Here is a 27,914-nt window from a genome sequence, read left to right as displayed (position 1 = left end):
CCAACAGCTAGAGGCTGAGAAGAAGATGGAGAGCAGATCCCCCACTGGGCTCTGAATTCTTCTTCCCAAAGCTTCCCAGATGTTACAGCAGGTTCACAGTACCCTGAAAGAGCTATAGCTCTGGGCTGTGGAAGACTTCATCCCTCACCTTTCCTTGACTCACTGATATAACACAGCCTAGCCTGTTGAAAAGGCATGAAACGCTATAAATAATGTGCCTAAAAATACAAATACAAGATTCATATAAAATGAAGAGGCAATAGCGTTTCCAACCATGAAAGGTTTATGTATAAGACATGAACAACAGAACAGACTGAAATGATGTGATGGGAGGTAAAGCAGTTAAAGCTGAAGGGGCTTATATACAGTACACTGTACTGTATATTTGCATTTAACTCTGAATTTCCACAGTTCATGAATTTCTCAACTTTTAGTAGCTTTAAAGGTAGAATAAGTTGTTTTTTACCATGACCTTAAACTTTGCCCAAAAAGTTCTAAAGTGAGAATACAGCAATAGGTCCCAGCACTCTGTATGGTTGCTGTAAACTGTTTGTAGATTCCAAAGGTGCCTTCAGTAGGCAAATAAAAAAATCTTTGCGCATGTCATTTACATTGTGTATTGAACCATGCTTTGGCAGATATCTAACAATTTGGAACAAGCTGAGCATACATATGGAGGATAGTGAGGTGGATTATACTGCAGTAGTTGTTGGAGAACATGTTTATGCTTTTATTCTATTTTGAAACTATCTGTAACATTTTACTGGACAAGAGCCCAACCTGTGATGTTACACAAAATGAAGGATACGTTTTCATATTGAAAAGATTTGGTGTAGATAATAACTTTCTTCTTAACTGCTCTGTTTAATGACAGTCAGGTTTTTCTTTGCCTACTCTTTGCTCACCATTTCATATAAGAAATATGGAAGTGTCATGTCCAATTTGTGATAATTATTCTAAGGTTGTGGGAGAACTGAATTTTCTCCTGTGGTGCCTGAAATAAATAACCCATGATTCAGAGTTTTGTTCTCAGTTCTGTTTTTCTATGCTCAATTTATTCCTCCACTGTCTGCTGTCTACAGCTAAAATCTGATTCACATTCTTCTAACCCACAAACTATTAGATGATGTGCTGTGTGTTGTGTAAACAATCTATATGTACTCATGTGTCCAACTCTGCAATCTATGGTAGCAGTAAAAAAGTAAAAAATGATGTATGAAATGCTTCATTTCAATCTGGAAGGAAAGAAGTGTTGTCTTAAAGGTTCCAAACAGTGAAGCTACAGTCCAGAAAACCAAAAGAAAAGGGGAGAAAAAGCTCTACAGAGTTGAGACGATCCGTGACAGCTCACTGTGACATAAAATCTTTGCTTATAACCACTTTAAAACATTGGTAAACATGGGGATCTTCAAATAATCATGTTTTCTATGGACTCCATGAACCAAAAATATAATCTCTTTCAGTCATGAACATATGCTCTTTTTTCCAAATAATTTTCTCAGATTCTTTCCTTTATTGTTGTTTGGACAATTTTCAACAAAAGTAATGTGACTCCATGTTGAGCATGAAATGTTATTATGGTGCTTGGAGCAAGTGAGCTGCACACAGACAGGCTATCATGGAGCACAAGGCAGGGCCCACAGCCAGGGAATAAAAGTGCTAACAGACCAAGCTTTCTTTCACTCTCCATGTCCCTTCATTAACCTCTACCCTTCTCATTTTTTTGGCTGTGATCTGTCGATTTTATCCAGTAGTATTTTTCTCTCTCTGTTAAACATATCAGCTGTAGTTGCAGCTCTGTGTCCTCCTCTTTAATCCGTGCTATTCACTCCTATTGATGTCCTTTTAATTCTGTAATACAACTCTGTATTTTATGTTATTTTCTGAAAGTTTAAGAAATGACAGAGTAGTTTACATTGCCAATGTGAATAATGAGAGAGATTTGTAATGGCTGTGTTAAATTGTACTATCTTGCTCATATCAGAGATGCAGTCACGTCAGATTCAAGCTTATTCTTATTTTCATTGTCTTTTCACAAGTTATTGTGGGATCAATATTTAATTTTTGGTAAATCCATTGGATATGAATCAGACCTGACACACAGTGTGACACAAGGCTTCACTAAATCACACATGAATTGTAAAATGTATTGGGGGAATCATTGTGAGAAAGTATTTGGAAGTGTGTGTGTAGCACTGTGAGCAAAGAAAAGAATGAGAGCAAATTCCAAATGTGCATTAGCTACTGTGTGAAAAGGCTTTTTCTTTTTCTCCTCTGGTCCTCATCTTTTCATTTAGCCATCGCCATCCTCCACATGCTTCACCTGCCATTCACTGGTCCAAACAGCAGCATCTTTCCTCCCTCCCCATATCAGCAACTTTCTTTCTTCTCTACCAAGTCCCACAAAGTGTCTATAGTCAGGCTAGTGGCCCTGTGAGGCTGTGCTCAGGCACAATAGTGATTTGACTGAAGTGCAAACATCAGCATCCTAACATGAATAAGGACAATGTTATGTTGATGTTTTATACCTTCATAGTGTAGTATGTCACTGCTGTACACTGACATTTTGTAATTAGCACTAAAATGCAAATAACAGCTTTGAACCTCAAGTTGGCATGAGAGGAAACATTAGGACCCTGTACAAAATTTCAATGTAATCCATCTAATTCTAGAGCCACATGAGCCTGCATGACCAGTCATTCAGTTCTGAAAGAAGGCTGGGATGCAGTGACATGGGTTAGCCTGGTTGCATGAACTTTAATTAACATGAAGTGAAGGTTTTTATTCTAGATAATGACAAAACTGGTGAACTGTTGGTAAATTATGGTAAACTGTTTTTTTAATGTTCCAGTTCACGCTTATCAACTTATTGCAATCACACTTATTGTCATTTTCTGCACTGCCATTATGTCTCATTAGAAACTTTCCATTCTGTCCTACCTTTATCACTTCTGAATACCCTCCAACCCTGTGAACCTCAGGTGTTTTATGAGGCCACTAAATTAGCTTGCCCTTACAGCTCAGAGTCAGAGCCTGCTGGACTGGCAAATTACATTAGCATTGCTCTATTAATAGAAGTGTCCAACAGCAATTCAGTTATTTCTCTTTAGCAGTCAACTGCTTTCCTTCTTGCATTTCAAATCAGCATAATTCAATTCACCATGCTTGATTGGCATGAATGTCATAAACAATTTTCAAACCATGTAGGAGAGGAATGAGGAAACAATAAATGATCAGACAACGCAGAGTTTGGGTGTCCCAGTGATCTGGCTCTCATATTTAGGAAATCCTTTCTCTTATAATTAACAGTACAGGGGTTCGAACTCTACAGAACTTATCAGAATGATCAGGTTGTATTTATTTGTTTAGTCTCAAAGTAATTCAGTAATAGGCATCAGTACATCCTGTGTTGTGTGTGTGTTTAGTCGTTCAGTTGTCTCTGACTCTTTGTGACAGCAGTGGGGTTTTCTTGGCAAGGGATACTGGAGTGGGCTGCCATTTCCTTCTCCAGTGGACCACACAATGGGCAATTTAGAGTCACCAATCAACCTGACATACATGTTTTTGGACTGTGGGAGGAAACTGGAGTACCTGGAGAAAACTCACGCAAGCACAGGGAGAACATGCAAACTCCACACAGAAAGGTCCCTGTCAGGTTTTGAACCAGGAACTTTCTTGCTGTGAGGCAACAGTGCTAACCACCAAGCCACCATGCTGCCACCTCCAGCTGCTATTATACAGAAAAATCTAACTGCTAACAGGTAATGCAATGTGCTTAATTGTTCCAAAACATAACCAAATATAAGCTTAAATATATTAATATAAGCTTAAATACAGGGCTGGCTACATTTAAGTTACTCATCAATTATGACATGAGGCTCCCATTTTTTGCTTTGGTTAATAAAATGTGCTTCTGTAATTCTATGACTTTAGGTGATTAGCAATTAGACTAGATGACAGATTAGATTTTTAAATGTAATATTTCAGTAAGGAGCATATTTATATCCTCGCTTAGTCTGTATGAAGTACCAGGTTTGAGTACTCTATTTCTTATTGTTATTATACTGTGTATCTCCATCTGTCTTGCAGAGCTCTCATACAATCTGTGGTTTCAGTTTATGCGTCTGGAAAAACACTTTCAGATCCCAAGGGTGGGTCATGAAAAGATTAAAATGGACATCTAAACCTGAGTTATTTATATAATTGCTGTCAAGCACTTACCTCAAAGCAGACTGCGGTGAGTAGAAATAAGCAGAAAAAACACCAGCACCATCAGCAGCATGAATGATCAGAAAGCGAGAGCTTGTCAGATTGCTCTTCATTTGCTTATTTTAAAGTAATTGGTGTAAGAGTCCTTGCATCATCAATTCATAAAGATCAGATGATGGAAAAACAGGCAAGCAATCAGTGCTTGGCCTGAGCTAACACATTATTCTATTTTGGACTGAGGCTCTTATATCACAGAAGATTAGACCATTTAGAGCAAATGGTTAGTGTTCTTATATTATCATCGAAGGCTCTGCTCTTCAGGATGCTCCGTGAACATCAAAAGCAGAACAAAATAACCAGACATTTTTACCTCTTGCTCCTGAATTACTAGGGAGCACACTGGAAGCAAAAAGCATGTTGCAATTCCCCTTAAATAGTCAAGATCCACTTGTATTTGGAGCATGAGCTCTACCAGGATGCTGCTGCTGCTGAATGTAGGTCATGATCTTGAAGATTATGGTGCCCAAAGGAAAACCTGAGTGAAATAGCTGGAAGGTACTCAGTTCATTTGGCTCTGACTACAAACTCATAAAAAAAAAAAAAAATAGGGCACTTTAAATGTACCTATATTAATACCACTGATAGGTACTTCTGTTGTATAGTAAAGTACCTGGAAGGAACATTTTGTTGTAAAACCTGAAGACTTAAAAAGTCTCCAGGGAACATCTGTAGTCCAGTTCTATACAAAGAAATGAAACAGTGTGGACATTTCACTTTGGTGAGTCATAGCCATTGGTGAACACAGAGAACAACCACCCACAACAATCACCACAACAGACAAAACATCAATTGCTGAATTCAGGTCAGCAGTAATTGACTCAGTTTATTGACGGCTGGATAATAAAAGTGTTTACCAAAGCCATCATTCAGAGAAAATCAAGCACTCCTATCAATAAAACCACACACAGCCACAAACATTGCACTTGGATCTTCAGCTTCACGTATGTCACAGCAGGCACGCGTGGTCTCAGACTGCCTCCTCTCAATTTAGCCAAGCCGAGCTGCCGTCCCCCTGCTTGATGGTTTCTAAACTTTCTTGCTATCACATAAATTTGCACAGAAACTCCAAACATGATTATACATAGATTACCAGAAAGATGGTCACACACACACACACACACACACACACACAATCTTGTTACTTACTTCTACTAAGGAGCTGTAGGTTGCGGACCTCTTCTCTGACCTGCAACTGGAGGACTTGTTGGAGGACCTCCTGCCTCAGCGTCTCCTGAATGATTCCCATCCTCTCTAGCTTCTCCCCATTTAAACGCAACAGTGCCCGTCCTGCCAGGAGGAGGTATAGTATGAATGACTAGGGCATTCCACTAAAAGAAAACCTCAGACTAATTTAATTTTAGCTTGTAATAAGAAATATGCAGGTCAGTGTAAATATGTGGCAAATGGTGTACATGAGTGGGCAAACTACCTTTAATTGGCTTTGTACACTGTATACAGGTATTGTATGTTTTGAAAACATGTTTGCTAATTGGTTGCATTTCTGTTTTAGCTGGTACATATTAATTTAAAGGCCAAGGTATTAAGTTTCTACACTGCAGCCTTCCAGTTAGCAGCAGTAAAGACACTAGCATGATGAGGATTTCCCAGGCTGGCTGTTTTACTACAGAGTTTGGCAGTTAACCCTGGGGACACACACATTTAACATACCATTACCCACAGTAAACAGCTTTTACAACTAAGCTGCACTCACACAAGAACAAAGGCAACGCGAAAAACTGACATGCACGTGCGGTAACACAGGCACAAACACACACACTGTGGTCACTATAGGTGGGGGGAGCTATGTCCTTCACCAACAGAAGTGGAATCCATCATACCTGCAGCAGCTCTGTACAATGTCCAAATAATAATTAGACTCATTACTCATGCAGCTCACTATCATTCCTTTAATTCCCATTTCCTTCCTTGGTCATCAGTACATCTTCTGTATCTCACACTTTGGTTTCTGTAGCTGTGCAATATGTACGTGGTGCAGGACCAACGTCTCCGAAATTATGTCACTTCACTTTAGGAAACAGTCACCTGTCTTTCTTATTGTAAACACACACGCACTGAGTCATGTTTACTGTTCCTTTATTTATCTGTAGCTGCTAATTAGTATGTCTTGGGAAGAGTGCACTATGAAGGGTGCATGCTGCACTCTTCCCACAGAAACGAATGAAGGGAAAAGAACAGAACAAAAGAGAAGATGGGCAGAAAAAAGGTAAATTAAAGGAGAATTTAAGTTCTATGTCCTCTGTCCCTTTTCTGAGCCCATGAAATATAAATGCCCCTAATAGGCAGTCATATTTTATAAGACAGTCTTTAGGGTGGAACAGATTACTGTGTGTAATAGTGTGGTAGACTGAGGTTGGACTGTTGTGACCCTCAGTGGGTGCAGGCCTGAGCCAAGTGCCTCTAAAACTATCTTTTGGGAGAAATGTAACACACCCCAACCCATATTGCTTATGATGGTAATAACCTTCATGTCCCCTAAAACTGATATAATGCTTGGATACTTGGACATCCAGTGCTTGGAAAAAAATCTTTGGGGTTCTGAAATGACAGTTTTCCATATGAGCCTTTCAAAATCATTTGCTGCTACTGGAATTGCTTTTCCCATCAATTTGTGTGGTTGGACTTCTTGACAGTGCACTAATGTTTTCAAATGTATGACTCAGTTGACTCATCTGCTGACCGATGCACTCTCACAAATCAAACTGCAGCTCCGTCTGTTCCACATGCAACTGCTGTGCATGTGCTGCATGAACCGTCTAGAGGTAAACTGAAATAGGATTTCAGCTTAAAAAATACAATAAATAAACCACTTTGAACCACTTTCTTCTATTTACAGGGACATTAGGGATTTTTTTGCTGTGTTTGAGCTGAGTAATACTTTGTTGGCAGTACTCAGATTAGTTAAAAAATATATTAGGAATGCAGCAAAAATAATTAATTGTTTTTATAACCTTGTTATTTAATATATGCTATATAGCTCTAACCATAACTAGCCAAACCTAACAAGGACAGAACTGTCAGCCAGTTCTTGCCTTACAATACAGACAATAGTCACTTATACTATGGGCAAAGCTCCACTCACAGCCATTTTACGTGAGCACAAGTACCTAAGGGATACAACAATAGTTTTCCATTTATTTTGTGCACAGTTACAGTAATTCTTTAAACACACACTTCTGACTGCACATATACACTCATCAACCACTTCACCCCATGTTCCCTACAGTCCTCTAGTATGTGCTTGCCAACAGCAGTATCAGTATGCCCTAGAACAACCACTGCCCTTGGTCTCTGTGTGTTTGTGCATGTGTGTGTGTACAATGAGACAAAGCAGATGAATGGAGCTCAAATCAATTCCCCTCAGACAGACTTAATACATCTCCTAATAATTGCCCACAGATAGGGAAAGTAGTGCTGTCAAAGGGAGAGAAGAGACACAAAAACAAAAGCTGTTTCAATAGAGATCTCTCCTCTCAATTTGGCCTCAAAATAAATTGCTTATTAACAATGTCTTGGGGTAAATGGAAGAGCAGAAAGCAGTTTTGGCTCAGCTAGGACAATAATGGCTCTTAAAACAGTCTGAAAAGAATCCAAATGGGAGGAAGAAAGACTTCCTTATTAAAAAACCTTTGTATTAAACTGTACTAGACCAATGCAAGCCATGCTTTCCCTGCAGGGCTACATACTGTATTACACTTCTGTCAGCTTGTACTATATATACAGTAGCATCAAAGTTAAGGGCTAGACCCTATAACCACTTTCAATGTACTGTATTTCCATTTCAGCATATGTTCAACATCTCCATCCTATTTGCCCTATCTGTTATTCACAGCTAGTATAAAACTGTGACCTGCAGTGGGAATGTATTACCTTGAAGGAAAATAGAATATTAATGCAATGTGTAAATTCATGCAGCTGCTGCTGCAGCTCAGTCTGTAAGTCCACATCTGGAGGTAGTCTTGCTTTGTGATCAGATCTCAGTCTGCCAGTACAATCCATACAGCTTGTAATCATGAGAAACTATCTGCACACAATCTGAGGGCAGCATGTGACAGTTTATTGACACCTGGAATCTTGGAACCTCCTGACCTACTGTGCATTTGCTATTTCTTATCACAATGCAGACTGGATGAAAAATATTTTTGGTGAATGTTACAGTATTCCATCTAAATACAGGACTTCCACTTTTGCCAGTGTTAAAACTGCTGCAACTACAACAAAATGTTTGACTTTTGTTTAGAAGATTTCATCTGAAATCTTATATTTTTGCACCAATTATTGAAATCATTTTAAAATACCTGTCTGTTTATTTAAATGAACAACAAAGAAAGAAAAACACAGAGACACACTCCTTCCTTGTTTCTGTCTTTGGAAGTTAGCTGTCCAAGGCAATGATAGTAATGCTATAAACAATAACAGTAATGCTAGCAAACATTTGATATATTATGACTATTGTGTCAGCGTTACATACTGGAGCTGGACCCCAAATGCAGCACAACCCAGAGAGAAACAGGCCAGAAAACCTAGTGCAACAAACTGTTACACTAACTGTTGTATTGAAGTGAATAATTTGGGGGACTGAGGAGTGGTGGACAGTGCAGGCGTTTGGAACTAGAGAGAACTGGGACGAATGGGAGCTGAGACAGGCAGAGGAGACACCCGTTTACATAAGCTGAAGGCAAAGATTGTGATGGAATCAGGGACTGAGACTGTACAGACAAGACTAGATGAAGGATACACTACTGAGAACTGATGACAGGGAACATGGGAAAGGTCACGGGAGGTAGCAGGAACAGAGCTGAGGCATGTTACAGGACACTGACAGGTTGCAAGGATAAGGCTGACTACAGGAACCTATCGGGTGACAGTGATCGAAGCAGACTGAAGACAAATAAGAGATTATGGGGACAGGGACAGGCTATAGGAAGCTGATACGTTATTAGGGCAGAGGCAGAGAAAAAGAGGTGAGCTGAATAGTTAGCTAGGAGTGAACTGGGAAAAACCTGACAAGAGGTTGGAACATGCAGGTTTTAAAATGCTAAGTGGAAATCTTGAGTGAGTACCCCGACTCCAGACAGGGAAAGTGAATAGGACCTAGAGACAGAATATCCACCTGACAAAGCTCAGGGAAAAACACAGGTTGAGACATGTTACAATCTGTCACTGCGGAGAGAGTGACTGGAGTTTATGTGAGTGAGCTGAGGACGATAACAAGACACAGTTAAAGTCACTATGAGTGCCAGTGAACCAAATCAAGCTGCTGAGGTTAAGAGAAGAAGAAGAAGACCATGTAGGATACTAGTGTTGTATGTGTAAAGATGCTGAGTTAGTTCTCTAACTGTATGAGTTCTCTTTATATATGTGTTACTGTCATACCACATTTTAGCTTTTACAGTAAGTGGGGTAGTGTAGTCCATCAGAACTGATGATTAACCCTTTATGGGGCACTGTAATGGGTTAACCCACAGATTGGTTATTCATAAACAATAGAACCAATAGAAACAGTAATATACATTTAAAAAAACATTAGAACAATGAAAACTAGTTATAAACTGAATAACAGATAACATGGAAATACAGACAAGTGAAATGTAAAAGCAAAAGCAGCTACACTGATTTCCTCAGGCACCTTGTTCCACTGTAATGGTTCCCTTACTGAGCGACTGAGAAAGATAGATTTACTTTTGGGTCACTGAACTAAGATGATACAGACACAGAATCTATTTCTCTGTTGCTGGTGAGATTCAACATCTTTCTGTGAATAAAAAAGCAGAACATTTCTATGTAGAACATTTTATTGATGTGATCCTTTGATACTGACCATATGCATCAACAACAAAAACACATATTCATCCAATATTTGCATAAAAAAACACAGACAATAATAACTCAGACAAAATGAAATCCAGCTGGACACAAGTGAATACATAAGGATAATTGGATGTAAGCCTCTCCCTTTCTCTGAGAATACATAAATAGCAATGATCAGATCTGTGTTGCTGTAGCTATGATGGTTACAGCATATTTTAACCCTGAAGCCAGTGTGTATGTGTGTGTCCTGGATGTGCATCTGTGTGTGTGTGTGCACGCAATTGTAAGTGGTGGCTCCCCCTAAGGCATAGAACAGCAATCTGTTCTCTGAGAGATACTAAAAAGGAAGCTACTCTGAAGTCTGGTCTGTCAAGGCTGCGGGTGTGCGGGTGTGTGTGTGTGTGTGTGAGAATAAATGTGTCTGTGTGTGCGTACATATTTGTATGCACCTGTGCGTCTACTTGTTTATGTGTATGTGCACCTGCATGCATTTGTGTGGGCTCAACAACAAATAAAAGTGTGTGTGTGTGTGTGTGTGTGTGTATGTGTGTGTGAGGGAGGGAGGGAGGGAGGGAGAGAGAGAGAGCTTGTTTGAACTCCAAACATGATAACCCACCGTTTTTTCCATAGCTTTCCCTTTCTTGTCCAAAAATAGGCTGCACTCCTTTCGTTACCTCACATGAATGCCTCTTAAATCTCCTTTGGAGAGATTTGGGTGTAAACCTGTTTCCAGTTGAAAAAGCTAAGCTGTGGAACCACGAACCTTAAAATAAAACTTTTGTGAGATTTGGTAAGCCTTTTATGGCATTGGTTTGCAATGTCTTACTCCACAGGAGCATCACTGCTGTGTTTATTAAAACGAGCAGAGGTCAGTGAATAAGGTGCAAGGGTATCATTTTTAAACATTTAAATGACCATTTTTGGTCATTTTTATTATTTCTGCATTGTTAAGAGTTGTAGAAATGACAATGAGCATTGATTACTGGTGAGAAATGACGCTGGACGATACCTTTTGCACTGTCCCTTCATGTGTTTTGTACCATACCTGTGATAGCGTGATGAGAGAAGGCCTCTACATAGGTCAGGTAGTTGTGAGGACAGTGTTTCTTAAGCCACTTGCAGACGTCCTGCTGAGTCCACAGCACCACAGGTTTGGACAGACTAGACAGTGTAGGACTGGTGTGATACACAGTGAAGGCTTCACCCGGACGCAACTGAAAGACAGGAAGCAGAGAACTTAGGCAATGTGTGTGTAGGTAGAGTACTACAAAATCAGTAAGACAAAATAAGTGAGCAAATGTGTATGTGTGCATTTGAATTTTAATTTCCTGAGGTACTATATGATGCAAGTTGGTATATTGCTTTTTATTGCTTTTTCAGATAATTATATTGCAACTGTGCTGGTTTCCTTAAATATACAAAACACAGCTTTTTCTCATTAATGTGAAATTAGCTGAGATGATGCGCGCTACACTATGCAACAAAATCCCTTCTACTAGCCAAGTGAATAGTAAATGTGCAGAGTGCAAATAAAGTCAAGTAATGGAAAGCAGCTTATTAAAGGTCTGTATAATAGTGTTTAACTTGCAGTGTTATATAGCTTTCTTTTATCACCTCCTTCCCCATCAAGCCACAGGTGTACTGTACAGTACCACCTTAATAATTTGACAAAGTTGCTCTGTTCTCCTGTGTGAAACAAACCAAAACTTCACATAATGAGTAACCTAAATTATCAGTGCACATAAGGTTTAAAAGCTCGTAAGCATAGAAGGAACAGATGTAATTTTGAATGAAAGCAGCACCTTTTTCACCTTAAAACCATAGAGATAGAGACAATGATAGAAATGTTTCTCACATGTTCAGTTATTCTGTACAATATGGCCACGAGATTCCATCTATTATTTCTACAAACACAGGCACTGCAGTTGTGTCGTAACGTGGCTGGTGTGGTCTTTTTCTGGAGGTAATTTTTCCCGACAGCAGTACCTTCATTATAGAGTCAGCACAGCATTAGAGTGATTCTGTCATCATATCTTTCAACGACACGCCTTTCTTCCTCTCATTCTCAGTTACTCTCTCTCTCTCTCTCGCCTTTTTCACACACTTTCTCCTGACCCCTGAACTTTTTCAGATAGCAGGCCTTTTTTCTGCATCATGGCCATGTGCGGGGAATTATTATGGACATTAATAAAGTCACAACCAGTTCACATGGGCAGAAAAGGCAACCACCTCCTTGTCCCCTCAGCGCTCACTCTCTCTTGTCTGACTTACTCTCATATCTAATCAATTCATTCATGCTTTGACAGAGCCAACTCTGCAACAAAGGCTTTGGCTGATTTTCAACAGAAAAACACAGAACTGTAGCCAAATTCCAGTCCATAACTGACTGCATTTAATGGGATTATGTATGCCGAAATGTCATACACACAAATGCAAGATGCACACACTCTTGAAGCCTCACATCCAATGTTCTCACTAGCACTTTCTTGTTAAATGACACCAGCTCCCAGAGAATCTCAATATGTGATAGACACAGGTTCATAACTATTTAAATCTTTGCCAGCTGCTGTAATGAGATCTCCTCCTGTCAATTTAAGCACCAATCAGTCCTATCAAGTCCTGGCTGGTCCACTAGCTAAGTGTGTTCTGCTTTTAGGCCTTAATTGAAAACAGCCCTATTTCTCCGCTCCAGTGTGTTTTCTCGTTTTCTAATTACACACACACTTCTACTTTGAGCATTGAAGCCATTTTAATAGTCAAAATTTACTGCCTGCCCCACCATCATTAATTGAGATTGAGTTGGAAAAGGTGTGAAAATGTTTGCGGACAATTGAGGGTAAAATGCTTCCTCATCTTAGGGTGCCTGCAGCGAGGCTCCAAGCCTGCTAAATCCCTATCAGCTTTACAGTACCCATATTGACATTGAGTAAATATTGGTGTGAGTAGGTGTTCCAAGTGCCTGGAAAAATCACTGCATTTAACAAAACAAATAGATCTTTGTCTACAGCAAGTCAAAGGCAAAAAGATTTTTCCTTTTCACGCTTTGGCTTTTAAACAAATGAGAAATAATTCGGTTTTGTTTCCCTAGGACAAAGCCAGACTAGATCTTTTAATTTGTTTCCAGTCTTATCCAAAGCTAAGTTAAAAAGAGCTCCTAAAAATGTCTAACTGTTCCTTTAAAATATGATTTTATAGCCCAAAAGATGAGTTGGAATATGGGTTGGAATAGAGATATTAAATGGAATAACTGTGTGTTTGTTGGTAATACATGTAAGGGTGCTTTAACTCTAAAGGGAAGATAAGCAAAGTTATACTGAATACACAAATAATTCATATGTCAAAGGAAATATATACAGTAATAGGCAACATATTTGAAGTACTTTGACATGCACCATCTAGAGCTAATGCCTGCTCCCTGATCAGGATACACATTTCCCAACATGAATGGGCTTAAACTCTCGCAAATCACTTTTATCGTAGTCACTATATGACTACTTACTGTGAATGTGCAGTTTATTTGATAACGCTCATGTGTGGTGGACATGAACGGAGAGGACAACAAGAATTCCTACACAGTCTGCTCAACCAAAACATTAAAACATAAATCAAAACTACAGATTCAGCAGGCAGATTCATAAGAATCTGGGGACCTATTTTGAATAAGAAAATAATTGCGTATGAGTGTCTGTAAGTCTGTACGAGCTCCCAAAAGCAATCTGTAATAACTTAGTGGCTACAGGGGCATTTCACCATTACAGAAGAAATAAAATGTACTTTAGAGCCACTGAGGGATCATGTGGTACCATAACAAATATTGGAAACAGATACAGATCATTGTGCATAAATGAGTTGTAAGGATTAGGATCATTATTGAATATTTCATGATTCACATTTGTTGACATGCAGTTCACTGTATAGTATATGTGAGGACAGAGTGAATGAATTACTTGGAAGAATAGGAAGATGACGGACAGACAAAGACAAAGAACAGCAAAAAGAAAGATGAGACAGCATGGGGGGGGGGTGTATGCTTTGTGTGAGTAATGGCCTTCATCATCAAGAAGCCAGACAGAAGGAAAATGGAACGATAGCTCCCCATCATCCCTCCTTCTCTCCTCTTCCTCGCTTGCTTTTCTCACGCTGTTCTTCAACCATCCATCAAAGTGTATTTCCTCTGGTCGGTTCTCTATCATCCCGTTTCACCCTTTACTGCCTCCCCCACTCCTCCTGAGACCTACTTCTGTCCAGCGGGAGGAGCTCCTTCATTCATTATGTACAGGAGAGCAGGGGGAGGTGGGGAGAGGGGAGTGGTGGCATTGGCAAAGTGGACGCTGTATATAGAGTGGAAATCTAATGTGAGATGGAGGACAGAGAGAAGGGAGGCACGAAAATACTGTAGCTGGGGCAGAGTCAGTGATTCCATAATACTTGGCTTTAAAATCAAATGAATGAATTAATAGATGTGATGTGTTATTAAAATTTGAGTGATCTTACGGTCTCCCATGTTTAATTATGTAGCAAACTACATACAATTGACTTAAAAACTGATTTTAGGAATTTTTTATGAAAACTGACTCCATATTACACTGAACAGCAACACAGTTTTCAGGTGTCTCTACAGTATATTCAACAAAACAATATTTAAAGTCTTATGTCCTCACATATTGTCTACTCTTACTCTACATCCTTTTGTTACTCTGTACTTGTCTATTGATCGTTCTGTTTATACTCTCAAACAGCTTATTTGTCCTTCCTTATTTTACTTTATTCAGTCATGTCTCTCAGACCCCCCCACCCCCACCTCACCCTGTACAGCTCCTCATAAATTGTATCCTCAGCCTGCTTAACACCCTCCCTGTCCTCCATTTCTCTTGCTTCCTCTGTTCGATCTTTCTTCTGCCTTGACTTTTCTGCACTGAGCTCCTTTTTTGTCCATTTAAGAGCCTGTGTTGCTGTGTGAGGATGTGTGAGTATGTGTAGCTAAATCAGGGATTAGACGAAGTCAGGGGAGCGTGGGGAATCCTTAAAATTCACTCTTTGTGACCGATAACACCTCTCTTCCGAATCCTGCCTCTGTCTCTGCACATCCAGACCCTGCCTGAGATTGATCAATGATGGTATGTCAATAGGGAATAAAAATCTGAATCTGTGAGCATCTGCTTATTTGAGTGAATCTGTCTTTTATAGCATGCACATCATGTACAGTAGCTCCCACCTTTTTGCCATCACTTTATTTCCTGACAGGATACTAACCACTCCTCTATCATGCTCTGCTGTGTAACCTCACAACTTTCTCTTCGTATGTCAGCATCTACTGTATATATCTATCACTTTCTTTGCTGAGAATCAGATCTTCAGTATGACAGACTCTGATGGATCCTGAGACATGATCCTCCATATCACCTTCACACATCTCTCCCCGACTTCTCATTTCATTGTATCCCTTATTCCTCTCCCTTCAGTGACACTGAATCCCCTCCTTGTCCCTAGCAGTCTCTGTTACATCATTTATCACCTTTGTGCCTCGTACTGCTGAGCCCATCCATGTGCATATGTGTGTTCGAGTGTGCCACTGTGATCCAGAAAATGTTTGTGTGTTCACTTTGTAAGTGTCTGTAAGTGACTGTTCCTGTGCAAGTGTGTGAACTGTCGACCTCTGTTAGCTTCGTACCACTCAGCATTTGGTTGTCCTCACCACTCTGAGTGTGTAAACGCCTTGCACTCGTGCAAATGTGAGCTGGCTCTCAGTGAGTGGACAAAGGGCCAGATGGGATTTTCACAAAGCTCTTTCTTTAGTATGAGTCAAACATGTGTCTTGGACAGAGCAACACATCCCGAGTGACAGGACAAGGACAATACAGACTAAAGCACTTCTGCCTCACTGCCCAGCAGCTCTTTTTATGTTTCTCTGTCTCTTTACTGTATTTGATTGTAGGCTCCATTTGCTGCCTACACTGCATCATGACTACACCAACACAGGTGATGCTTCCAAACAAGTCTTTTTACTGAACACACAAAGTACATTACTTGTCAGCAAAATAAAAATATAATGGGGTGTTGGTTTGATGCCTCTCAATTAAAATGACTACATACGGTTACATAAAGCATTTCCATAAAGGTCGTCTGTTTTGTGGTTAAAGTCAGTTGTGCTGGCATTTGGTCATAAATTAAAACACAGGACAAAATAAAGAATCTGATCTGATGTTGGGTTTAGATCAAAATGTAGGGAACTGTAGTGATGACAGTTTACCCTGAGGGGGACATGAATGTCTGTACCAAATTTCATGTCAATCCATCCAACAATCGCTGAGACATTTTACTCAAAACCACAAATGTGAACCTTGTGGTGGATCTACAGGAAGGTGTTAGCATGAATAAAAATGTTTTTAAAACGTGATGATACATTTTATAGTTTTAGATATTTCAGTCGAAGCCACTGGGCCATAAGATGAACATAAATCAGGATAAAGGCTCTATTTAACAAACCACCAAATCATCAACTGCCAAGGCTGATTGATATTAATTCACCTATTGTGAGTGTAAAAGAACTTTTCCCACACCCTCTGGTACAGCAAACAGCCTAATTCTGTCTTCAGACACTTTCATTTCCAGAAAATTGTAAAAAATTGGATACATCCAATCTTGTTGGTGTTTTTCTTTCCAGTAAAGTCAGAAGTGACAAATCCTGAATATTATATTGTGAATGAGAACAAAACATCAATTTTGCAGTGTCTCTGTGATTTTGCAAGGATATACACTATATCTAATCTTTCTGCTCTTCCTTGCTCCCCTTTCTTGTCTGTGCTGACTGTCTGGTCTACATCAGCTTCCCAGGTGTTTGCATATAACTGCATAATGTGTTATATTAGTTTTGCTAAAGAGATAAGTAAGATTCCCCAGGTGCCATCTTATATACAGAAGCTGAGCTGTGTTTCACTTAACTGGCTCGCTCATTAAAGCTGATGTGTGCACAACCAGTGTAATGGAGAATAATCTAATCATCACTCCAGAGAGAAATGGTCACGCAACCACTCCAGACACACACACATGCACGTCCTTACACACAAATACTTAAAATTACAGAAGCAAAAATGGACACTGGAATATTTTTGAATGCACACACAAACACACTTAACAAAGAGAGCTGGACTGCGCCTCCATTTGTTGAATAATGCATAGAGGCTTGTTGCCACAAGGAAATGATAAGCCTTACTTCTCATGGTATAGAGGAGGTTTAATTATCCAGTCTCTGTGTAATCACGGGGAAACAGCTTCCCACTCGTCTTTTATTAAGCCTTTTATAGCTGTTACAGCTGAGGGGGCACTCTTTTATGAATTATTGAACAACCTTGCAGTGCATATGTACATCTTACTGCCTCACAGTAGCAAACTTTTCTAAGGGCAGTTGGGAGACTCAACAAATGACCTCCACTGGGCTATCTGCTTGCTTTCATGTGAGGCGAAGGCGCCAGAAAAGAGGCTGTTGTGTCATATGCTGTTTTAGGTCAAACACAGGCGGAAAGCCTTAAAATAGATTCTTTTCCCTCCTTGTTTTGCCTCTCTCTGGTGGTGCACAGATGGGATACCAAATTGCACCAGTGATGTGTGGATGTAAATGATGCTTGGCTGTTATGCTTATATTATACTGTTGAGACATCGTACCATCAAGCAGGCATTCTGCACTAACCAATCAGCTTGGACATTACTTCCATACCTGGAGTTAAAGCTGTTGCAGAGCTTTGGGGGAAAGCATGCATCTGTGGAACTGCATATTTCTCAGTCTAGTTTCTGTGCAGTATGTTGCCCCTTGGACTGTACAAGCACCATTACATCACAAGCTATGAGGTAACAGTTCTTGTACCATCATTCTGTTGCATAAGCAGTTTCTTTCTGGTGGTACAGGTAAGACCTTCATGTACAAGATTAGACAGTTAGACCTTCCGTAGTTTTGACACCCTGAGCTGCTGGTGCACCAATGTTTTCTCTTGTTACTGATTATCTTCCATCAGATTATCTTCCATAGTTCACGTATGGCTTTCCCCCCACCCAACTCGGCTTCACAGCACGACTCATTTCCTCATGTAGTTAGAGATGCTGCTTTGAAAATAAGCAGCTTTTATGAGCTACCAGTTAATTTAAAGTGGACAAAATTAAATTACAGGAAAGCTCCCCCCAAGGGAAATAAGTCTCTTAACCAAGCTACTCAAAAAAAGTTTAAACAACTTCAATAAAATATTTCAACTAGAAGTGAGGTAATTTAAAGCTAAGTCAAACAAGTTAACATTAATTTAATTATGACTCATGTCACAGCATAAAAAGTTATATTTGTTCATTTTCTTCAAATAATGAGCCACAGATGGCCTCTATATTTATGCTGCTGTTAAATCTTAGTCTTTCTATTGTCTCTCATCTTTCATATAATTTCATATAAATGTCATATTTTTATTAGACGTCTATCTAGCTATCTATATTTATATACACACACCTTGGCAGGGTCGCGCCCCCCCCCCCCATTCCCAAATTGATTAGCTCAAAAAAAAAAAGAAATGCAAAACGTTTAAAACGTCATTTGTTCATATTCAAAAATGCCTTAAAAAACAAATGAGTGAATGTGGAATTAGCTAAATTGAATCAGCTGAGGCTACTGTAAATGTGATTAGACTGGAAACTCTTTTTTGATTTTGGCAAAAAACATGACATGCTTTCTTTTCCAAGGTTGCTATGATATCACAAATTTTTACAGACCAACCTGCTCAATTCTGGGCTGAGTTTTTTGTGTGTGAAAACACATTTGAAAGTCATTTACATACAGTGGAAACACTCCTCCACACTGCTTCTGTTTGCAGAGACAACTTTATACCTGGATGCCCTCGGTGCCAGGCTGCTGCAGCAGTTTGACAGTGCGTGTGTGTGCTGTCTTCTGGCTGCGGCCGTCGTGCCAGGTCAGGTTGCTGCCTCCGGCCCGACGTGGCAGCTGGTAGCTCAGCTCCTCAGCAGACACCGTGTGCTCCAGGGAGGCACGACAAAAACTGAAGCTGGACGCCGCTAGAGAGGAGAGAAAAGAAGAAGATGAGAGAAAAACAGACACATGCAGGTGGAAGAACAATGACTGACTGACTTTGTCTGTGTTTCAGGACGTTGTGTACATTGTCTATGAACTGAGCAACAGGGACACCAAAAGAAGAGAAAAAACAGAATAAATGATTGATAATCCTCTAAGAGCTTAACAGGCTGCATTCACTCCAGATTACACGCTTTGTGTACTGACTCTCATACAGCTGCAAACAGATGGCTGTTTTGGTGACAGTGGTGGACAGCAGTGCTAGTCCACTGTGATCTCCAATTATGCTGAGTGCATATTCACTGAGGCAGCACATGATTTTTGGAATTGTGTCTCCCTTGGCAGATTAGTCCTTGATTATTTAAATCCTACATCATAAATATTTGATTTTTTTCTCTCTCTTTACAACAGAATGTCAGGACAGTCTTTGAAAAAAAGCCTCATTTCATCTCCCATGAATGACTTCTTAATTTCTTTTCCTCCTCCATCCTCCTTGGGGACCAACATTTAATATGGAGAGAGAGAGACTGGATTTATTTGAACTCCCTCCCCTTATACAACGTCTTTCCAATTGGGTTTGTCCATCCATCCATTAGCTACACTATAGTGATTATCCTGTTTGTGGTGTGCCATCCATTGGTCTTATTATTTTGCTTTCTTCAGGTGATTTTGGACATATGGCCACAGCCTATATTGTCATACCTCTTGACTGCTTTCTAAACAAGAGGTGATGTAAAGACAGAAGACTGGCTGTGAAAATGGCAACAGATAAAACTGTCAGAATCTGCCAATCCTCCTACCAACAAGGGAAAAACAAGACTACCTGGACTGTTTCCAGTTTAGATTTGCACAGCAGACCACTAAGACCTCCTGTATAACAGCTGAGGCTTGTGGGAAACACTCGGTAACAGATGAGCGGGGGGAATAAACACTTTTTCTCAACCCAGAAATCTGTTCAAGTGAGTCATGGTGCACATGGAGTTCACATAGCCATGATGGGGGAATGAAAAAGTGGGTGGAAATGAAACAGAAGAAAGAACTGTCAGGAATCGCTGATGTGTAACCTTTACTGCCTCTTTCCCATCATATAGCTCTTCCTCTCTATGCTCTCTTGCCTTAAAATTCACTCCTGATTTCTGTGTTGCTGCTTTTGTATCATCTTAGTCAGCTGCTTCCTTCTTCTTTCCCCCTCTTTTTCTCACTCTCAGTCCTTCTCTTCCTGGTTGTCAGGACTTTGGGGTTGTCAGGACAAACCAGGCCCACCCCTGATGTAATTACTGCCAGTCAGACTGAGGGGAGGAGACAGGAGGAAGGGACGTGGGAAGCTAAGCGCCTTGCAATCCTAAAGACCTGCCAATCATGAGTGAAAGCGCAAGAGCAAGAGCAAGACAGACAAGAAAAAGAGAAGGCGAGCTGTGCTGTAAATGAGCTCTAGATGCATGCAAACAGAAAGTAAACTGATCAAACTGCATTGAGGTAAAAGAACTCGGGAAAGAGGTGGGGAGACATTGATAGACCACAGAACAAGTTAATTTCACAAGCTGTTAAAGCCAGAGAGTTCCAATTATTAGTCAGAGACCATCTAACACTTTATAGACATCACTTCTGTGGAGCATGATGACTTCCCAGTTCCACTGAAATCTCAATCTCTGCCACATTGCCAGACCTCACCACCTCCAGCAGTCATAAAATGAAGACAAAGCGCTCATTCTGCAAGCTTTAATGGACTTGGTCGGCTTAACCTTCTGGCTCAGGATAATGTTGAGAATTTAGAATCAGCCAAAAGCAATTAAATACCCATAGCCTCAATGCTGATATCTCTTGAAATGACATTGCAACATATGTCTCTACCGATTGCTTTTAAAGTCACAAAGCTTTAATAAAATGCAAATGCTGTATATATAACTAAAGTAGTTGAGGATTTAGCTGTGAAACTATGGTGCCAGTGATTTTTGAGATCTTGGGTGCTTACCATCCTTACCATTCAGGAGGGGGAGTTTTCTGTCACCTTTCTTTCTCTGGCTCAACATACGTTTGATCAGCCTGGCCGACTGCCAAATCTCCCCTGTCCGATTTATCACTAAACGGTGTTGTATTATCTCTCGCAGGCGACTTTTATCACCTCAAGTCGAGGTAAGGGAGACAAGACAACGTTTGATGGAGGGTGGGTGGAAGGTGGAGAGATGAAAAGCAAAAACTGTGATATGTGTCCTGTGAGTTACAGGCAGTGAATGAAGAAGAAATAAGATACCCAGTGTGATGGAGTGCAATGTAGAGGCTCGGGAAGCTTCTGCAGCACATACACAGAAAAAAGGGGAAAGAGGAAGAACTATCGGTGTTAGAGGTGCCAAAATCAAGGGCAAAATGTCAGACAGGTGTTTGTGTGTATGTCAGTGTGTGTGCAGAGGGTAGGTAGGCCAAAACGACTCAGCCCAGTCAGGTGTAACCTCATATCACCTCCTCTTGACTGAGCAGCATATCTGCTGTGCTGAGTGGCTGCTAAATCTCTGAGGTATTCCCTTTTGAAAAGGTAATTAAGCTGTTAGGTACGGCACCCTGGAAGGTCGTTCCAAGTCAAATCCCACAGTAGATTAACATGGCATCACTGGATATTACTCATTTGACTCCAAAAGAGAGTGTCTAAATTAATCCTTGTGGACTGTTTTGCTGTGTAGGCCTTTTCTCGAAGTTTGATTTTTGCATAACCTTGGCATTAACTTCAGGGGTGCATGCGTGTGAGAAGAGGAGGCAAGTCTGGCGAATCTACTTGATTTCAGGCATCACAGAAAGAGTGTCATGCTGTATTTCAGTAGCATGATATTGGCATCAGCATCCTCCCCACAGAGCTCCTCTTATTCAAGATAAAATTTCTATTTGCAGTCCAAGTTCTATATGAAAGACGAAAGGGGAAAAAAATCACAGTCATCCTCATTCCTCTGTAATCTGCAAGAGGATGAAACTTCATCATGCAGTGATTTTGTGTCTGTGTAATGTACGTTAAACCTACAGTACTAAATATAGCATCAAACAGACCAGTGCTGCCATCCCCCACTATGTCTAGCACAGCTTCCAATGATCCAGATTTGTTGGTGCTATAGTATGTTGGTGGTAAAGTGAGGGGCTGTTTGCAACTCTTTCACTGTACCAGACCAGGTCTTAACCCCAAGAATGAGCCATGAAATTACTCCTTTCTGAAAAAGCAGGAGAGAAAAAAGAATAATCTGGCTGCAACTTTAAAAATAAATATAAAGGCCGGGACCCCAGGGGTGTTTCCCATGATGCATTGCAGTCTATTATCCACACTGACATGAGACATTGTCGCAGAGGGCTGGGCTGTGGTTTACCTTTCACAAACTATCAGTATCATGGGAACACACACATAAAGGGAAATAGAGGTAAACAATGGACATTCACAACACAGGCTGATTGAAGATAACAACACATCAGAAGACAAACAAGAGGAATGACTGTGTGTGTTAGTGAATGCCAGCATGCATACATGAATGTGACACAGGATGCCAGCACGAAGACTTGCATATCCACACATCTGTATAATCCCTGTCTGTTTTCACTGATGTCAGTGGATCTAAATAAAGCTGCAGTCTGTATATGCAAGCATTTGTATGAAGGATGAATTCTGGACTCAATCTGCAGGGTTATTATGGCTCGCAATGCACACAGTAGCAAAAAACACAGGTGGAGTTGATGTTTCTGTTATGATTCTGCTGGTTGCTGTAGAAGTCTATTTGTGCCCTGAGAGTGTAAAGTAAATATCAAATGCCAGTATGCGAAAAAACAGTCCAACCTTCCTCTTCAGCCAGTGCTCTGAAAATAAGCTGGAAGCTGCTGCATTGAGGACAGAATGACTTTTATCCTCCAAGTCTCAACTCTGGACCCCACTGCATTTCCACACGAAGACAGAACTATCGATTATCCATTGCCGTGTCGGAGAACATGCAATTACCGATTACTTTTGATAAACACACAGGCACAATCCACTCAAGGCCACTGGCTGTCATATCCACTGCTGCTCATAGGAACTCACTACATGTTTCAGACAAGAGGAGGGAAAGGAAGAATGACACAGAAGAAGAGATGGGATACAGGGGTCCGACAGGGTCATGACCTTTTAAAAGCATGAAGGAATGAAGAAAAGGGTACATGTAAGAAGAAAGGGAAATAAGCAAGATGACATGTCACAAAAGGGATAGATGGAGAAATGTGCTTGAGAATAGAACATTAATATTAATTGCATCAGGGAATGAAGCTGGAGAAACGGGGAGTAACATGGTGAGGAGACGGTGTTATTTTCTAGCTTTCACAGCCTAGACCCTATGTGATGACACATGAGGACAGATTAGATTTCAGAACAGATAATTCAGAGTGAATGTCAGAGGAGAAGGGAGAAGGAGGGAGGAGAGGGACGCAGCCAAGTAATAGGATGTGAGGTGTGATCAGGATAGATCAAGATAGGGAATGACAAGATAAATGAGTGTGTGCAGTAGTAACTTGATTATCTAGTGTCCCGGTTTATGTGTAAATTCCATGGAATTGAGAATCTTTTATATATACTTATAAATACAAGTTAGTTAGTCAAATAAAAAAAATATAATGTTCAACTACACGCTGAAATAAAATTGGAATATAGGATACAAATATTCACATGCTCATAAACATACTCATTGATATATCTATTAGAAAAATTGGAGACAATTGTTTCTATTCCTAAAGTGAGTATAATCTATTTTTCTTATCATAACAGTGAATCAAAACACAGCATGAAAACGTTGTGAATATGGGAAAGGTTGCTCATGGTGATTCACCGACAGAGACTTAACTTAAATATGTTTCCACACAATTTTTCAGTAAAATCATTTGCACAAAACTGTTTTGGTTCACTCTTGTAGCCATCTGTTTTCAGCTAAAAACCAAGTGCAGAAAGTCACATTCTGCAATAGCTAGTGAACGGTGGTCCCAGTAATAGTTAAATAGCCAGGTATTTCCAGATTTACCTCAGTTGGTACAGACCAAGCAAAGATCTAAAATTTGCCCCACTGTCAGAAATTATATATATATATATATATGCTCAGAACAACATTTACATGTGTATATATATATATATATATATATATATATGTGTGTGTGTGTGTGTATATGTAACTGTTGGATATGTAAATAAGCAACTAACTATAACTATAAACTGTTTGCTAACAAGATTATCATATCAGCATAAAACACCTAAATGAATGTATTTTGAATGAAGCCTGAGATCTTCAAGGGTACACAAGGTAAGCAGATGATCAATCCATCCACACACATGCCACTTTACTGTTAACATTCACATCATAAAAACCTTTGATGAATCCATGTAAATTAGCCTAGTTAGGACTTTCAAATGGCTGAAGGCATCAGATGGGCTAGAGCACAAAATGGGGAAAAGTACATTCAAAGGTCAGGCAGGCAGAGCATAATGCATGTTTAAATAGTTTTAAATTCACATAGCTGTGGGATCCACAGGCAGACATTATAAAGGTTAGGCTAAATTCGATCCCACCTGATTGGTTAAATAATTTAATATTGTGAAAGGTCAAATGCAAGAAGTGATCGAACTCATCATCCCATCCAATATTTTACACTTTAACAAATTCACAATTCAAGATTTCAGATGTTTGAGTTCAACACAAAGTGTGCCTTCTGGTTCTTTTGTGTTTACTGAATCACAGACATTTTAGCTGTCAAATAAAAATTATTTAAAACATTATTAAATTAACAAAAGGACGTAAGCTTAGACCAGACTGGCTTTTTAAATATTTAGTGTTTGTTTACAGCTGTTCCCCTGGGTGTCAAACGTTCTCTGTGACTTAACAGATGTTTGGGTACAAAATATTAAAACTCTGAAATGCTCCATTTACATCCTAACTCAGCACCATGTCCTTGACAAAGGCACAAGCTCAATTAACATGGAGTAAATGAGTAATTTAGCAAATTACCACAAAAATATTGTCTGCATGCATTTCAAAATCAAAATATAAGCTTTTGATTTCAAGAGCAATTTAAGCTGATCATTTGGAACCAAGTGCCACAAGCCAGACGGTTTGCTAACGAACTCTAATGTGATTCAAGCAATCAGACAAATAGGTTTTACAAGTATCTTTTTTCCTTTAACGTAAATCAAAGTAGCAATTTACAAATGTGGAAAATGTGGCATGGCAGTTTCAAGTTTAGCACACAAATACCTTCAGCGATAGCCTGCAAGACCAGCCGGCAGGGATCCACCACACTCTGCCTGCTGACCATAGAGAAACCTGCTCCTACACTCTCAAGTTAGAACCTTATGCTCAGAAGGAGCTGGCTGCCCTCTGCATAGGTTAATGAGGAGTCGAAGTACAAGCTAGCACTCACACACGCACAACTAGTCTACAGTGATCAGAATGGACTACAGGTCACTGTGATTGTCACATGTTGTTTGTAAATCAATGTGTTGCACTCACACTGTGGCCTGATGGGACAATGGGATGTGGAGGGATTCAATACTCAATACTTTATTGAGTGTCCTTAAGCCGAGATCATCACACAAGCACGCTGCTTTAGTTGTGCATGTATGTCAGTGCTCACATCACTGATATTAGAATAGAAGAGTCTGAGCAATGCAGCATGACAACAACAATCATTCAAAAGCACAAAATGTACACACACACACACACACACACACACACACACTCGCGCAAACAAACAGAAAGGTTAGTGAGCGCAGAGGGGTTTGCAAACAATAAAGTGAATAAATGACCGCTGTGTGAGAGTTAGTTGATAATCTGCTCGACACCATCCCTGTATCCACACAAAGAGGCCAGGATGAGGGGATAAAAGAAGATAGAGGAGTGAAAAGAGGAGAAAATGGGCTTATAGAATGGGTGGAGAGCTGGTGGGAAAAACAAGATAAAAGTTAATACTCCACAGAAGCTGAGAGGTAAACAGAGAGGGCAGAAAAGAGAAGGGAAATGTGCCATTGAATTTGAAGCTGAGACAGACAGGGAGAGAATGAAAATTGCAGACAGGGGGTTAGTTTGTAGATTCATAAGCAGCATAGCAACTTGGCACCATTGCTGCAGAGTTGCTGTAAAGTTTTTAAAGTTTGTTGTGCTCTTGTATGAGGTGATCCAGGAGGCTACCTCTAACCTTTCCTTAGGGGAGGGAGACGGGATAAAGAAAAAAGAAGAAAGGCAAGAAGATGCAACGGTTGTGGCAGGGGGCCACACAAAGAGGCTTAGGCAATACTACTGAGGCAGGTGAGAAATGCAGCACTGCCACTGGAAAAACAAGACATAAACTACCTCTGCTCTATTTCCTTTACACATTCCAAAGATCTAAATGTGAAACTTTACCGGCAATCTACTTAATGTAGAGCTTCAAAAAGATGCAACAAAAATGCTTCAGCAGCAGGTGTTTGCTGTGGGAGAATGAATGTCTTGTGTGCAGCCACGTTTGGTACAAGCCCTTCAGGAACTTTTTTGTTTTCAGTGTAACAGTGAGATAAATTAGCTCACACGTTCTCCCTGTCGCTGTATTTACTCCCTACAATCTCACCTGTCTCTGTGGGTCTCTGTAGCATGCTGCGCTGAATGGGGGTCTGTCTCTTCCAGCCTAATTGCCATGTTATCAGCTCCACTCCTGCACTGCCACTTCGCCCAGTCCTTTCAGTCAGATGGACATGCCAATTACTTCTCTTTCACACACACATACACACACAATTGTTCTTGCACTGGGTTTCCTGTAACTGTGCTCTCAGGTAACATAGCAAACAGCAGCTGGCGCAAAGCAGGCAGTTTGTGATGAAACAGGGAATCAAAGTTCTTTGTAGCCGCTATGTGACGATGCAGCCAAAAACACTCGCGAGTACACATAAAGTCCCAGCAGGAGCTTCTTGTCCAGGCCAAAATATCCCAAGGGAAGATTCCCTCTTCTTTTTGCCTCCTATTGCTTTAATCTAATTATACACTAACTGTCTGGAATTCATCTCTTTTCTTCTACTTACATGTTTTTCTTACTTTTCCTTGCCCCACACAAATCAGCATCCATCCATCCATTATCTATACATGCTTATTCCTGTTTAGGTTCACGGGGATCTGCTGGAGCCTATCCCAGGTCTCTTTGGGTGAAAGGCAGGGGTCCACCCTGGACAGGTCACCAGTCCATCACAGGGCCACATAGAGACAAACAACCTCACACACTCACACTCACTCCTATGGGCAATTTAGAGTCACCAATCAACCTGACATACATGTTTTTGGACTGTGGGAGGAAACCAGAGTACCCGGAGAAAACCCACACAAGCACAGGGAGAACATGCAAACTCCACACAGAAAGGCCCCTCAATCATAACTCTACTAGCATATACCTTATATTTCATATTTTGTAGGTATTAAACATGGTGGATTTATTTTACCTTCAGTAGATCCAGATGAATTCCTTTTCTAGTCTTTAAACTAAGTTCCACTAATGGTCCTCTGCTTGTAGCTCTATGTGGTATCAACCTTCTAAAATAGCTGCTTCTTCTGTACTGCCACTCCTTCGTACGCATTTACTAAAATGCTGAAATTTTCTTAAATGCTTCTGTAAGTTGTATGTCACCTAAAAATTGAATGTTGAATGTACAGTATTCAGGAAAAAAAACGATCATAAAACCAACCCTTTGTTGCAGAAAAATAACATTCAGTCTTATCATATACAGAACTACCATCTAATTCATGTGTCTGTG

The 27,914-nt window shown here is 40.2% G+C and overlaps 1 protein-coding gene across 1 annotated transcript in view; it reads right to left on the bottom strand.

Moving 5' to 3' along the window:
• Nucleotides 1-27,914, bottom strand: part of LOC113145894 (sterile alpha motif domain-containing protein 10-like) — a 39,387-nt gene that overhangs the window by 2,936 nt on the left and 8,537 nt on the right. Inside the window, exons 2-4 of the mRNA XM_026333038.1 lie at nucleotides 18,959-19,143; nucleotides 11,144-11,312; nucleotides 5,416-5,556 (exon numbers count right to left, since the gene is read on the bottom strand). Of these exons, the coding sequence (XP_026188823.1) occupies nucleotides 5,416-5,556; nucleotides 11,144-11,312; nucleotides 18,959-19,143 (495 nt within the window). The remainder of the gene's footprint in view (nucleotides 1-5,415; nucleotides 5,557-11,143; nucleotides 11,313-18,958; nucleotides 19,144-27,914) is intronic.

The sequence above is a fragment of the Mastacembelus armatus genome, chromosome 7, assembly GCF_900324485.2.
Source record: "Mastacembelus armatus chromosome 7, fMasArm1.2, whole genome shotgun sequence".
Taxonomy (NCBI): domain Eukaryota; kingdom Metazoa; phylum Chordata; class Actinopteri; order Synbranchiformes; family Mastacembelidae; genus Mastacembelus; species Mastacembelus armatus.
Note: the sequence above shows the minus strand (reverse complement) of the source record. Positions and strands in the feature narration are given on the sequence as shown.